Here is a 14,046-nt window from a genome sequence, read left to right on the forward strand (position 1 = left end):
AGGTCATTTACACATTTCTGGCGTTCCATCTCTTTAACTAGTAAAAGTTATTATGGAGTAGCTGAGGATGCGTACAATTCTCTGGTCTAAAACGAAAGCAGTAAAATATAAACTAGTTAACAAACAAATATGGTGGACACAATTGGATGAAGTAATACCAGCCACATAAGTTATGGATTATAAACATGCATATGCTTCTTCTCGAAGATTAAACCTGATACAAATTCACTGTTTTCATATTCAAATTCTTTACATTTGGTTATAAAAGAATCAGATTGACTTATAGCTGAACCATAAAATTAATATTTTTTTGACCAGTGTGACAAATCCACCCTATAAAGACCAATGTATGTTTATTTCTATGTAAATATATATCCGTATAAAGCATAATCACATTAACACACTTGTTCTGATTAGATCACCGAAGTTAAGCAACGTTGATCCTGGTCAGTATCATATAGGTGATCATTTGGGAATACCAGGCGCTGTATATAGAATAAAGTTAACACCTCCCTACAAAAACTGACAAAAGCTTTATGTCGTCATCTCATTTAGTCAGATTATACATGCGACTGGGGACTGCTTGTGAACTTAATATTCCCATGAAACTTTCTCTTACGGTTCAACTTGCCTAGGGTGAGTGCTGCTGACATAAATATATATCAGTCAGGTCAAATAAAAGTTTCCTTCGATTGGAACTCTCTCTATGCTCACTGTTTCTCTAGCCATACTAACAGTACAAATTTAAACGTAATATTAACAAACATCTTGCTGCCCAACTCCCAACCCATACTTTCCTTATTAATCTGGCTCCTATCACAGTAGCCCCTTACGTTTACGTGGTAATATGCCGTACTTGAGTTGAAAAAAAAAACTTCCGGACGAAACCACTTGAAGTGTTTAAGTGAAAGCATAAAATAAATAGCAATTCAGACAATCCCCTGTCGTTTAAAGAGAATCCACAAAGATATCCTTCGTCTTCTTTTTAATATTGAGACTTTTTCTCTCTCTTGGTTTCCTTTCTTCTTTCTATGCTGACATATACGTTTTCTTTGTTCTTTTTTTAAAAACTTTGCAATTGAAGATGTTTTCTTTTTTTTTTCTTTCTTCTTTCATTTTTTAAACTTCAACAACGTAGGCGTTATTTTATCTGAATATTAGTACAAATACCGACGACGAAGGGTTTGCTCTCGTAAGTTAATAAACGATATTGAAACGATCTACGACGACTTATTCTAAACGAGAAAGGGTGGCTATTTTGACGTTTGTATTCAAGAAAATTTGGTTTCATTTGAAAGAATGCGATTCCGTCATTTGCCTATGTTGTCTATTATCTTATCTCGTAATGGCATTTTATTTATCAGCGCATTTTTTAATGTACCATCCAAACTGTCCCTCGTTAATCTTCTCGGAGGAAGGATGACTGCATTACAAATCAGCCATGACGAAAAAATGACTTTCTTTCGTCAGATGTTGAACGGTTTATCAAGTTCACCTTGGAACGACAGAAAACAAAGGGAATGTGCAAACACACGCACACGCGCACAGAGAGAGAGAGAGAGAGAGAGAGAGAGAGAGAGAGAGAGAGAGAGGGGGGGGAGAGATAGTTAAATATATGTTCCATTTTCACTTACCGATGAGTGTATAAATCGCTATACACACACCAGTGCTATCGTCGTGAAACCTGGTTCCTTTTGTTTGCTTATAAACCCACTTGAACAACGATGTTTTAGAAAAGGTTCATTTAAAAAGGACGTTAAAAGGACGATAAATACATCAGAGAGAGAGAGAGAGAGAGAGAGAGAAAGAGAAATAGAGAGAGAGAGAGAGAGAGGGGGAGAGACTACTTGTATAGACGAGAGAATGTATGTGTTTGTTTGAAAAAAAAAGAGAGAGAACGAAAAACACAGAAAGAGAAAGATAGTTCGTCTCATTTACACCGGTCACATTGTGAACACTACCTTCTGTTAAGGACAGCACAAAGACACGTCTTTTCTGCTTGAATCTCGCCAACCGAAAGAGACGGGAAATTACATCGTTTCATTGACTTCCGTTGGGATGACTTCTGACTTGTGGTATCATTCAATTTTTTTTACTCAAACACGGTACACGTTATGTACCTATTTACTATGCCTTCCCACGGGACAGAGTTAGACACCAGGGTCGTTTTTTAACGTGGAGAAAAGGTACAAAAATAAAAATTGTCTCAGTCGTGAAGGATTTCTCCTCCACCGAAAGAGAACAAGAAATAGAAGTGCAGCATCTGAAGAACAGATACTACACTTTGATCTTGTCCCGAAGGCCAAGTAATGTAACACACAAAGATAATATTAATGTGATCTCAAAATTAATTTAAGAACCACGTGGTTCCTAAAATACATTATACCTATTTTGATATTTTGGCAACTACCACTCAAGCAAGATCTAAAAAAAAAAAAAAAATACATGAAATACCGATCTGTAGGGGAATCCAAATAGATGCTGTAAAAGGGACAATTTTTCCGATTCCCTATTCCGATTCCGATTAATCGTCCCCACACTAATATATATATATGCTTCAAGCAAACTATATTTCATTCCTCGCATTGTGATAGCCTTATAAATCTCTATTACATACCTATCCCACACAATGCTTCATACTACACGCACACATGTATATATATATATGTATATATATATATATATATATATATATATATATATATATATATATATATATATATATATATATATATATATTAGGTTGGTGCAAAAATATTGAAGTTTTATGACATGAATTTGAACGTCAAAAACGACATTATTTTTGCACCAATGTAATGTAATATATATATATATATATATATATATATATATATATATATATATATATATATATATATATATATATATATATATAACAAAATACCGCAATTAAATTATAAATGAATAAGACTAAAATGAAGTTATTATGAACTGTTTAAAAATACTTACACAAATTAACCATTCGAATAGTTATTGGAACCTTTCCTCTGCATTGTATTTAAAAATATCCTATGGCATTATTGATTTTAATAACAATAAGCTTTTTTGATGGAAATCTATATAATTATAAAACTCAAATGACCTTGTAACGGGTGTTGTAATCCAACATCCGGTTTACGACTTCCGGTTAGGCATGCGTACATAAGGAAATAATCAACGCGGCAATAAAATGTATTGTTTTACTGTGTACGTTTTCAACGTCCCAATTGTTTTTGTTTTGTTTTTTTCGCGTTTAAATTATCCAAATAAACAATTGTTAATACGTTCTGCATTTTTTTACATCGTGTATTTCCGTATCACATTTAAGTTATTTTAACGCAATTTTCTTACAAATAAACCTTTCTTAAAAAAAACATTCATACATTTTCTTCTACACTACCAACATAAATAAATAACCCCGGAAATATGTTTTTTTTTAATTTGCGTTACAAATAAATAATCAACGCGACAATAAAACGTATTGTTTTACTGTGCACATTTTCAGCGTCCCAATTGTTTTTTTTTTCACCTTCAAATTAAAGGATATATCAAAATTTGAATTTAACTTTAAGTATTATGCTATCTATTCAGTTTACATTTACATATAAGTATGTCAAACCGCTAAAAATTCAATGGCTGAAAGTTGTTTTTTTTAAATAGACAATTATAAACAGAACGATTCAGAAATCTATCTATATTCTTTTTTCATTTTAATATATTTTCATAGAAATGTTTCTGTTATGTCACAAAAAACTATTTTTTTACGTCACAAATGTCTCGCTCATACATTAATTCCATAGCTAATATTAAATACTGACCCAACGTGTCAAGGGTAGTCTAGTGTAGCAGTTATAAATAAAAAAAAACGCATTTGTTCATTTCTACATATATGGAATCGCTAGTTAGATCAATGTTTGCATCTAAGAAGTCTACATAAGCGAGTTTAGTGCCAATGATTATCGTAAAGTCCACTTCATTATAAAAAAATGCCACTTATTTTGTGAATCTATCGAGTTCATGTCCATTATTAGTGCGGAAAAACATAGGTTATTGTCTTGGTTAAAGCTGAACTTTTGCTTTGACCATGTATTTTGAAGGAAGTTTAAAAAAACATAGTACGATAAGATCACATATATAATACCGCTATCGTAGGGTTTCATTAATACATCAAACAGTTCTTCTGGATTGGATTGTTTTAATCCATGTTATTTTTTTTTTGAACGGAAAGTTTCTTGTATGTAAAATAGTTTCAATTTCTATTTTACTGATTACTATTTAGTGACGTTTAATGTCTCGTTGATATTTCTCTGTTGATGGATGGATAGAAATCCGTGATATCGAATTATGTGAATCTGCTTTAATCTTTATTACGAATGGCCTTGAACTAATCAATAGTCGCTTGGGAAATTTGTAAGTTTTTTTTACGTGTTCATTTATTTTCTATTTAATGTTCTTGCAAATCCTATCTCACTTTTGTCTGTATGTATGAGTTTAAGTGTGGGTCTATTTCTGAAAATAATTCATTTGCATAAAATCAAACAATCAGTGAAACTACTGCATATATATTCAATGGCTAAATTAATATTCGCTGTTCATAATTTCATTATTTTTTTGCTTGATTTTCATTATTTTGTCTATTTTTTTTCATAATTAAAAATGAAATGTTTAGTCTCCATAATTTACATCTGATATCAGTCTTTTCTTAATCATTTTTTCTGAATATTGCCATAAATTTCTTCGACACTGACAATTATCCGAATCATCAAAACTTTTTATTATTTTTATTTATTTATTTAAAAAAAATTATTATTAAAAAATAATAATAAATAATAAAATAATAATAATAGATAATAAAATAATAAAAGATAATAATAATAATAAATAATAAAATAATAATAATAGATAATAAAATAATAAAAAATAATAATAAATAATAAATTTTTATTATTAAAATGACTTTTTTAAAAATAAATTTTTAATTTATTAAAAATATTTTATTTTGACATGAGGCTTGATTTGTGAATTCTTATTTTTACGGACTCTTATCCTCATCTTCATGGTTGTTGTTTTGCCACGTTTCGGCCAACTCATCCTCTGTCTTCAGATGAATAACCACGACGAGATAAGAATGTTGACTCTTGTTACGTATCCACAGTAATTACTGCCTTCCGTAGTTGTTGTCTCACCACCTTGTGGCCAACTAAGCCTCTGGGCTGCTTTGGTAGGATTAAAACCGCTATCTTCCGACAATGATCACCTGGAACCGTGGAGACTTACTGCGCCATGGGCCCCAAAAGGCGATTGAGGTTGGATTTTATGGTCTTATAAATCCAATTTTCTGTTCTTGTCTGGTCTTCCATTATCGGGCCTGTACCGAATGGTATTCTTCTTCTTCTTCTTCTTCTTCTTCTTCTTCTTCTTCTTATTATTATTATTATTATTATTATTATTATTATTAGTAGTAGTAGTAGTAGTAGTAGTAGTATTAGTAGTAGTAGTATTTATTTATATATTTATTTTTTTTTTAATCCTTTGAGATGAGGATTCATAATTTGTGCATTCATTTTTTTTCAACTATAAATATAAGTATAACAATCCACAAAAAGAATGAATACACAATTGAGCTCTCTTATAATTTTTCATTATATTTGTTGTAAAATTATTAAATAAATATTACTTTATTTAAATTCTGGCATTAAATTTTGATCATAAATAACATTGTTAATAAATTACAATTTTCATTTGTATTATTATTCTAGCAGTTAAAAAAAACTACATTTCGTTTTTTTTTTGTTTGTTTCTTCCGAACAACTTTCCCGAAAAGCATTCTTCTTTTAAACACTGACATAAAATTCTAATTTACTTAATAAAATGTACTTTATTTCTTAATCCGAAAATATTTTGATTATTTAAAAAATTTATAACACACCAAACAAACATTTTGACATACAAAATAAATTTTGGACATTCTTTTTAAAAATAATTAAACAAAAAAACAAGTTAAAACATAGGTTGATAGTTCTTTAATAACAAATATGCTATCATTTTCTAGTATATATATTAGAATTTGGCATAAAAGTTCAATTTCATATGCATTATAAAATAATGTTGTACAAAATGCGACGTTTAAATCATGGATCCATTTATCCAACATTTAGGCGAATATCAACTCAAATCCAACGGTTAATATTCTAGAAGTTGACAAATATTCGCTATTACAAAGTGCACTTTTTAAAACCTCATGTGGTGAAGAAAGCACAAATCATTTTCATAGTAAAATAATTATTGTTAAGAATACTTTTATGACAAATTTCTTAAATATTTGGAAATATTGTTTACATTTTTTTTTACACTAAAGATATAACATTGTCAAGGAACGTACACACTTTGTGTGCAGTTTCAATCGCAAAGGAGATCGAGACAAAAAATAGGAAATAACTCCAACTAACTTGTTCTTTATAGCAATAAAATTTATTTCTTGATTCTCTTTTTACCGCTGTGGCGTCCCTCACGTGATCGTACCCACGAGCATCCTTTTAGCCTCGCACGTGATCGCGAACGTTATCCACATCTCTCCCAAGATATCGAACTTAATCTCGTCTCCGTCGTGATTGTTCTCTTTCTATTTTTTTATAGTCCCCCCCCACCGGTAACGTCACTTCGCATGAATTTGCATCCGTGCATCCGCGTTTTGTTACAAAGATAAAACATTGCAGATTGATAAAAATTAATATGTATATTTCACTATTGTTAAATAGTAAAATTTAGATGGTAGAAAGTAAAATAGTATTTTTAAAACAATTCATTTTTTTTTTTTTTTTACATGGGGGTCACCACTTATCAAGGCCCAGGAGCCACTCGGGGATAAGGGTTATTGTGTGCACACTAATCAGTGGGATAGTATCGTAGTAATAGTTAGTATTGGGGATTTGATAAGGTGTCATTACTTAAGGGGGCGGTTCATCAGGAATTTGTTTGTGTTGGACTTGAAGACATCAAAGTTGAATTCGGGGGGGGGGGGGGGTCAAGCGGCAGAGAGTTCCACAGCCGTGCAGTTCTAAGAAAGAAGCTTTGTTCATGGAATCTACGTTTTGATTTAGGCACGGATAAAGAGTGGGGAAAATTATTGACAGTGGTTTTAGCTAGTCGGGTGTTTTATTCGAGACAGGTTAGTACTGAATGCGACTGACAGAATGCTAAAATATTACTTGTTCCCAGTCAGAGGTAAACATGGATGACATACACGCCTTGATTTATGGTCTTTCATGGCAAGGGACGCTTCGTTTTGTGGTCGATTTTAACTTTTTCTTTATAGATTCTAAATGATATCTATGGTTCCATGACATGAGTAGACGTTTAGAAAATTATATTAGAGGTTTGAGTGTGAAATTGGAAATTAACGATCTTTGCTGAGCCGGGTAATTTAGAATGGTGACTTCAGAAACTTCCAATGGGCTTTCAGAGGGTTTTGGTGGGTGGGATTTTCCTCTGAATATTATCTTGAAAGTGAGTTTTCATGTTTTTGAGTTTCCGTTCTTCTCATATTCTAAATCAATTTTTATTCCTGTAACTTTTTAAATACTGTGAGTACTTGCTTTTTATTAATGTTTGATTATTTCTGAATAATACACAAAGGTAACAAGACAATATTTTCCTTTATGAGTTGCAATACGCGCATCAGATTGTAAAGAAGAATATATAGGTATTCGTCGAAATAAAAAATAAACGAAAATTACGATTGTGAACTATATATATATATATATATATATATATATATACCGGTTCTCGTCAGATCACCGAAGTTAAGCAACGTTGAGCCTGGTTAGTACCAGATGGGTGACCATTTGTGAATTTAAGGTGCTGTATGTGCTCTCTGCTTATCTCGGCATTTGTTTCCAGTCGCCCTGTACATACACTTCACTTGCCCATGGTATTTGACAATGTCGTCTCGGGAGAGGTGTGGTTGGAGATTGCGCACCTCCTGCCACAAAAATTTCACATGTAAGCAACCCTTCGTCGGTATCCATAGTCTGTCCAAGACTGATGAAGCCTGCTTATATATATATATATATATATATATATATATATATATATATATATATATATTGCCCAGTCGTAAAATAAGATTAAATATGACATTTTAATTTGTCCAGATTTCGTATATATTATTATAGAGTTGTGATTTCAAAAGTAAAAAAAAAGTATGTGGATGCCAGTAGCTAGAATCGAAATCGAAACTGTAGCATTCAAAGCTGGTAACGTTTCCACTGTATCAATGTGACACACATACGAACTAATTAAAAATTAAAAATAAACTAAGATGAATGCATAAAATGCGTAATGATTTTTCAATTTTGCCCCATTTTTGTCCCTTAAAACCTTTTTATCTGGCTGAGACCCATAAAAGGTCCGTAAAAAATCAAATCATCTGAGGCCCCTAATGCCGCTTTGGGACTTTTAGTTTCGGAGGAGATAGAGTTTGAAAATATGGAGACACACAGATAGACAGCTTTTTATATATCAGATAATGTGTACGTGTCTACATTAATTAAGAACAATAGTTTGAAGGAAAACAATGCAAATTATGAATATTCCTTATCTAAAAAAAGAGAAAATGATTCAAACAAAAGCCTTTTTTTCCATTTTTTAAATATTTCTTTTTGCTGTTAATTTTGCTGTTTGTAATTTGTTGTCTGCCTTTTGTGTCATTTCAGTTTGTCATCGCCAAGAGAAACCGGTGGTGGTGTGCCTTCTCGAGTTGGCCCGCCTAGGTTACCGCTTCGGGCTGGAGCCACCCAGCATCATTAAAATTGAGAAAGAAATTGAACGAGAAGAGAGCGAATTGGCATCACAGTTGAACGACGATGACCCCCAGGATGAGGCGGAGGCTGAAGAGGTCGGCGCCGGGAGCGAGGCCGGGGATGGATCCGGCGATGACGAGGAAGAGTCCGAAGAGGGGAAAGGCAAAAAAGGGAGGGAAAGAGGAGGAAGTGACAGTAAAGAAAAAGAAGATGTGAAGGAGAACGGACAAGAAGAAGAGGCAGAGGAGGAGGAGGGGGAGGAGGAGGAGAATGAGAAAAGCGAATCGGTTGACGGGACGGACGGAAATGTTGGTAACGAATCCACCAGCGACGGTCGTAAGAGCCGTACTACGAGCCGTGCCACGAGTCATGTCAGCGGACAGAATGATAACGAAGAGAATGGTGAAGTAGAAGACGAAGATAACGAAGATAAAGACGCGGAAGGAGAAGAAGAGAAGGATGATGTAGATGATGATGGTGGGGACAAAGAAGATGGTGAAGGAGTCAACGGAACGATGAACGGCACGAGCGTGGACGAGAATGCCAACGAAGAAGACGATAAAGAATCGTCTTCTGGGACGAAAGGTGGACTTTCTCGACCGAATAGTCCAACCAAAACCGACAGCGGTACTACATCGCCAACGCGAAGATCGCCGACCTCTTCGCGTTCCCGGATCGATAAGATCAAAGCAAGGCAGCTCGATAAAAAGGTATTATGATTATTAATTTCTTTTTATTAAATCAAAATATATTTATTTGATCAACGGATAATCGCCTTCTTGACTCGTTAGTAATAGCGACTCGTAATTTTACATGTTGGAAGTTTTGTTTGCTAAAATTCAGAAATTAAAAAAAAATGTAAATGTTAAAACTTATACTTTTTAAAATCCGTAATATTTTATAAGCATAAAACAATTTTTATAGATTTCAAATAAATATTTTTTAAATCCCAATCAAGAAATAAACGCACAAGGTGGAGAGTGATATCAGATAAATAAATAAAAAATACTTGATGAGGGGGTGATATCCCCGAAATATGAAATTCCGGCCTTCCGCATAGTGATTGAGGAGATTTAATTATATAGAAAGAGAAATAGCATAAGAGCTTTTTGGAAATGAAATGTTAACCATTTTAAAAATTAACAGTTGAATAAATTAGTTTCATTTTACAATAAATATTATTTTCTTGAAAATAATATACACATTACTTCTTGGTAATTTAGAGAATTCTATTTTTTAAAGAAGTGCATTATGTTAAGTGGAAACAGATATTTTCTTCACCAGAGATCTGAACCCATAGGTAGAGAGCGTACACACACACACACACACACACACACACACACACACACACACACACACACACACATATATATATATATAATTATAAAACTCAAATGACCTTGTAATGAGTGATGTAACCCACTTTCCGATTTACGACATCCGGTTGCGCATGCGCGCATAAACATTAACCCATAACAACGTAAACAAATAAACACAAATCGCTTCTTTTGCAGATTTTGACCTGCGCACTGAAATATTAAAGTTATTATTTCGAAATTATTATTTAACATGGGAGGAGTGGAGTGTTTTGCAACTATTCTTTATTACAAATATACTGTCGCTATTTTCTTACAACTAAACAACTTTAACCCGTTGACAAACATAAGAACAATTGTAGTAAAGCCACGACTACTACTACTACTACTACTACTACTACTACTACTACTACTACTACTACTACTCTCTATCTGTTCCTTTTCGTTCCTTCTTTCCTTCCTTCTTTTTATTTTTGTGTACATTTCTAGATACAAAATAGTTGTGTGAGAACGGTGAATTTGTTGACATATTTACTAATCTGTTTCAATATTAGTTTTATTTTATTTTATTTATTTAGGTTTTATTTTTTTGTTTCAGGTTTTATTAATTATTATTTTTTTTTTTTTAGATTTTAAGTTTCTATAACTTGGTTGAAGGATTCCAATATGGGTTTTTCATTCTTATATTTCTCATCGGTAGGTTCATATGTGTTTTTGCTGTTAAAGGACTTTTGTCTGCGTTCGATTCGTAGGAAAATCATGTTTAATTTTCGATTTTTGAGCGGTTATTCGGAAAAATAGGTAACTTTACACGAATAGAGAGTATTTTTTTCATGTTTGAGTGATCCGTCCGTGATTTTTCATTTTAATATACTTTCATAGAAATGTTTCTGTTATGTAAAAAGAACTATTTTCTTTACGTCACAAGTGTCACGCTCATACGTGAATTCCATAGCTAGTATAACATACTGACCCAACGGGTCACGGGTAGTCTAGTATATATATATATATATATATATATATATATCAGTGTTTAAAAACCGGACTAGAGTGCTCAATGTGTAGCCAGAGCACTATATAGGCAATTTATTACTGTGAGTCCAGAATGAGTTTACATATTGTTTCAGCTAGGGGGATATTCTCAAAAGAAGAGGAAGTATCCGACTAGCTTCGCCATATATATATATATATATATATATATATATATATATATATATATACAGTATAGCTCCTATAATTTGAACATCCGCTTCGTTCAAATTAGAGGATGCTGTTCAAGTTTCGTGATAAAAAAATGTGCTGCAGTTAACTTTTCTAAGAATTAAGAAACAGTGAATGAAATTCATTGCTATATAATACTTCAAGTATATATTTTTTTATATAGTTTACGATATATTGCAAGTAAGAATTGTTAAATATTATGACCAGGAACAAAAACATTGAAAATAAATTAAATCTACTCTTACTTGTTAGGTATTTATTACCTAAGTTATCATCTACAGAAATCATACATTTATGTAAAATACAGTTTTTTTAGTTATCCATTGAATGAGTCTCATTGCAGTTTCTATTTTCATCGATTGAGCTCTCGGGCGCTGCCATTGTATTCCGTAAGCGATCACGAAAATTTACAATTTCTGGTTCTGTAGCTTCTTTATGATTATATCTCTTCGGAGTGACATTGCTTTTTTCTAGAAATTTGATAACCCTCTCCATAGACTTTTCTGCATCATCCCATGATATTGTTTCATCAGAGTATTCTTGGTTATTTACATTAGGGTCAAGAGAATGGGAGCTGTCGCTATTTTCATCACCATTACTGCCTTCAGGATATTGATCAGTAGTTTCCTCATCTTGTTGCACCCACATTTCAACATCATTTGCATTAAGTGATTTAAAAACAGCATGGTTGGTCGGTAACCGTTTGGTTTCAAGAATTTTTTGTAGACCAGATGTATTCTCTGATTCTTTCAGTTCAGAAGCCTTTGGCATTGGGCATAATTTACCCCATGCTTTTGTTAATGTGCTTGCTCGAACTTGATTCCATGCACTTGCGAGAGAAAATATGGCATCTTTGATAGTAAAATGGCGCTGAAAATCGCTTATACTCACGGTACTATTTATCATATTCATCATGAAATCATTTCTGTAGAAACATTTTAAGTTCAAAATAATCCCTTGATCCATAGGTTGGATGAGAGAAGTCACATTAGGTGGTAAGTAGCATACAAAAATATTCCCACAAGATGACACTAGTTCTGACTCAGGAGGATGTGCTCTACAATTGTCCAACAGAAGCAAGCACTTTGAATCAGATTTACCTAATTCAAGAAAACGCATCTGGCACAAATTCTTGCAAAAACCACAGTTGGCAATTATCGTCTTGAATTTGTCACAATAATTTGATGCTGAGTGTGAATCAGCAGACCGTTGTTCGCCTGACATTGTGAATTGTCTTATACCATGTCTATTCTTAAAGCTCCTAAGCCAGCCTTCACTGAATTTCATATTTTCTGCGATATTCAACTCTTCCTTAAGAGATTTTGCTTTAGCAATTAACATGGGACCAGATATTGCTACACCTTCATTCCGTTTTGCTACAAACCACTCATGAAATATTTGATTGAATTCAACTTGCTTTGGTCTGTGAAGAGTTCTTCTTTTGACGTGTCTTTTATTTGAAGAGAAAGGAGCAGCCTTCAATATTTCTTCCTTTTTCTTTTTGATGTAAAACAGTGTACTTCTTCCAATCTTATAATCTCTCAATATAACGCTATTTTCAACTCCAGCATCTAATTTTTCTATAATTTGACGTTTTTCGAGTAAAGTCAGTGTCACTTGTTGCAAGCCATTGTGATGGGTTGTTTTACACTATTTTAAATATAGCAATCTGAAAAAAATTTACAGTTAGTGTAAATTAATTATCAATAGCTAATCTACATTAATTACATAGTACCAATATTAACATTTCTGCGCAATATCTGACTAAACCATGTAAACAGTTTTACTGCAACTCCACATCAAATATGCTAATGCAATTTCAATACCGAGACAGTTCAAGTTTAGAGAAAGTCCAGGTTTAGAAGAAGTCCAAATGAGAGGAAGTCCAAATGAGAGGAAGTCCAACTTTAGAGGAAGTTTACATTAAAGGAATTTTACTGTATATATATATTTATATACGTATGTGTGGGTGTGTTTCTGAATTTTTTAGATGAGGATTGATAATTTGTATTGTTTGGATTATTAGGACAAATATTCTCATCTTGAGTGTTATTAGCTCAACGTTTCGGCCGATGCAATCTCCTACCTTCTCCAGGTGTACTTTGTCGAACTCTGGATTTTTTCTGTCAAACTCGGAAATCTACTTAGAACTGAATTTTACCTAGTACTACACCACAAGACCCATGTCATAACAAGATAAAATTAGTCCTAAATGACACTCAGTTCAGTCAATACTAAGAATATAATTACAAATTGCTTAAGACTTTTGCTCTCACATGTTAGAAAGATGCAACTGTGGAATGTCCAAAAGCCTTAATAATAATAATAATAATAATAATAATAATAATAATAATAATAATAATAATAATAATAATAAATGGAATTAAACGGTCAAGTAGAGTCAATGAGGAAGAAAAGACCGAGGAGAGAGCACTGACCAGATCTCCACTGGATAAGTGCGAAGAGAACTGAGACCTTGGGGAGGCTTATTGACACTCAAATTCTAGTGAAGACAGATAACTGTTGCCAACGAGAAATTAATGGCAAGCAGCTGTTGCGATAATGCAAATTTATTTGCAAATACTATCAAAAGAGGTGGAGAATACTGGAAATCTGGGAAGACTTCTTGTCACTCAGCTTCCAGGGATCACCACAGGCTGCTTTCAAGGAGAGATCTTTGATAACCTGCGTGAAAGCTCCTTGTGAGC

The 14,046-nt window shown here is 32.8% G+C and overlaps 1 protein-coding gene across 5 annotated transcripts in view; it reads left to right on the forward strand.

The window, feature by feature from the left end:
- The window catches only part of LOC145248057 (uncharacterized), a 414,772-nt gene that overhangs the window by 368,128 nt on the left and 32,598 nt on the right, over nt 1–14,046 (forward strand). For all 5 annotated transcript variants that reach the window (XM_080109811.1, XM_080109812.1, XM_080109814.1 and 2 more), the window contains exon 5: nt 8,715–9,511. In XM_080109811.1, coding sequence (XP_079965937.1) covers nt 8,715–9,511 — 797 coding nt within the window. The remainder of the gene's footprint in view (nt 1–8,714; nt 9,512–14,046) is intronic.

Source organism: Euprymna scolopes, chromosome 26 (assembly GCF_053919585.1).
Source record: "Euprymna scolopes isolate OS-2025 chromosome 26, ASM5391958v1, whole genome shotgun sequence".
NCBI classification, from domain to species: Eukaryota; Metazoa; Mollusca; class Cephalopoda; order Sepiida; family Sepiolidae; genus Euprymna; species Euprymna scolopes.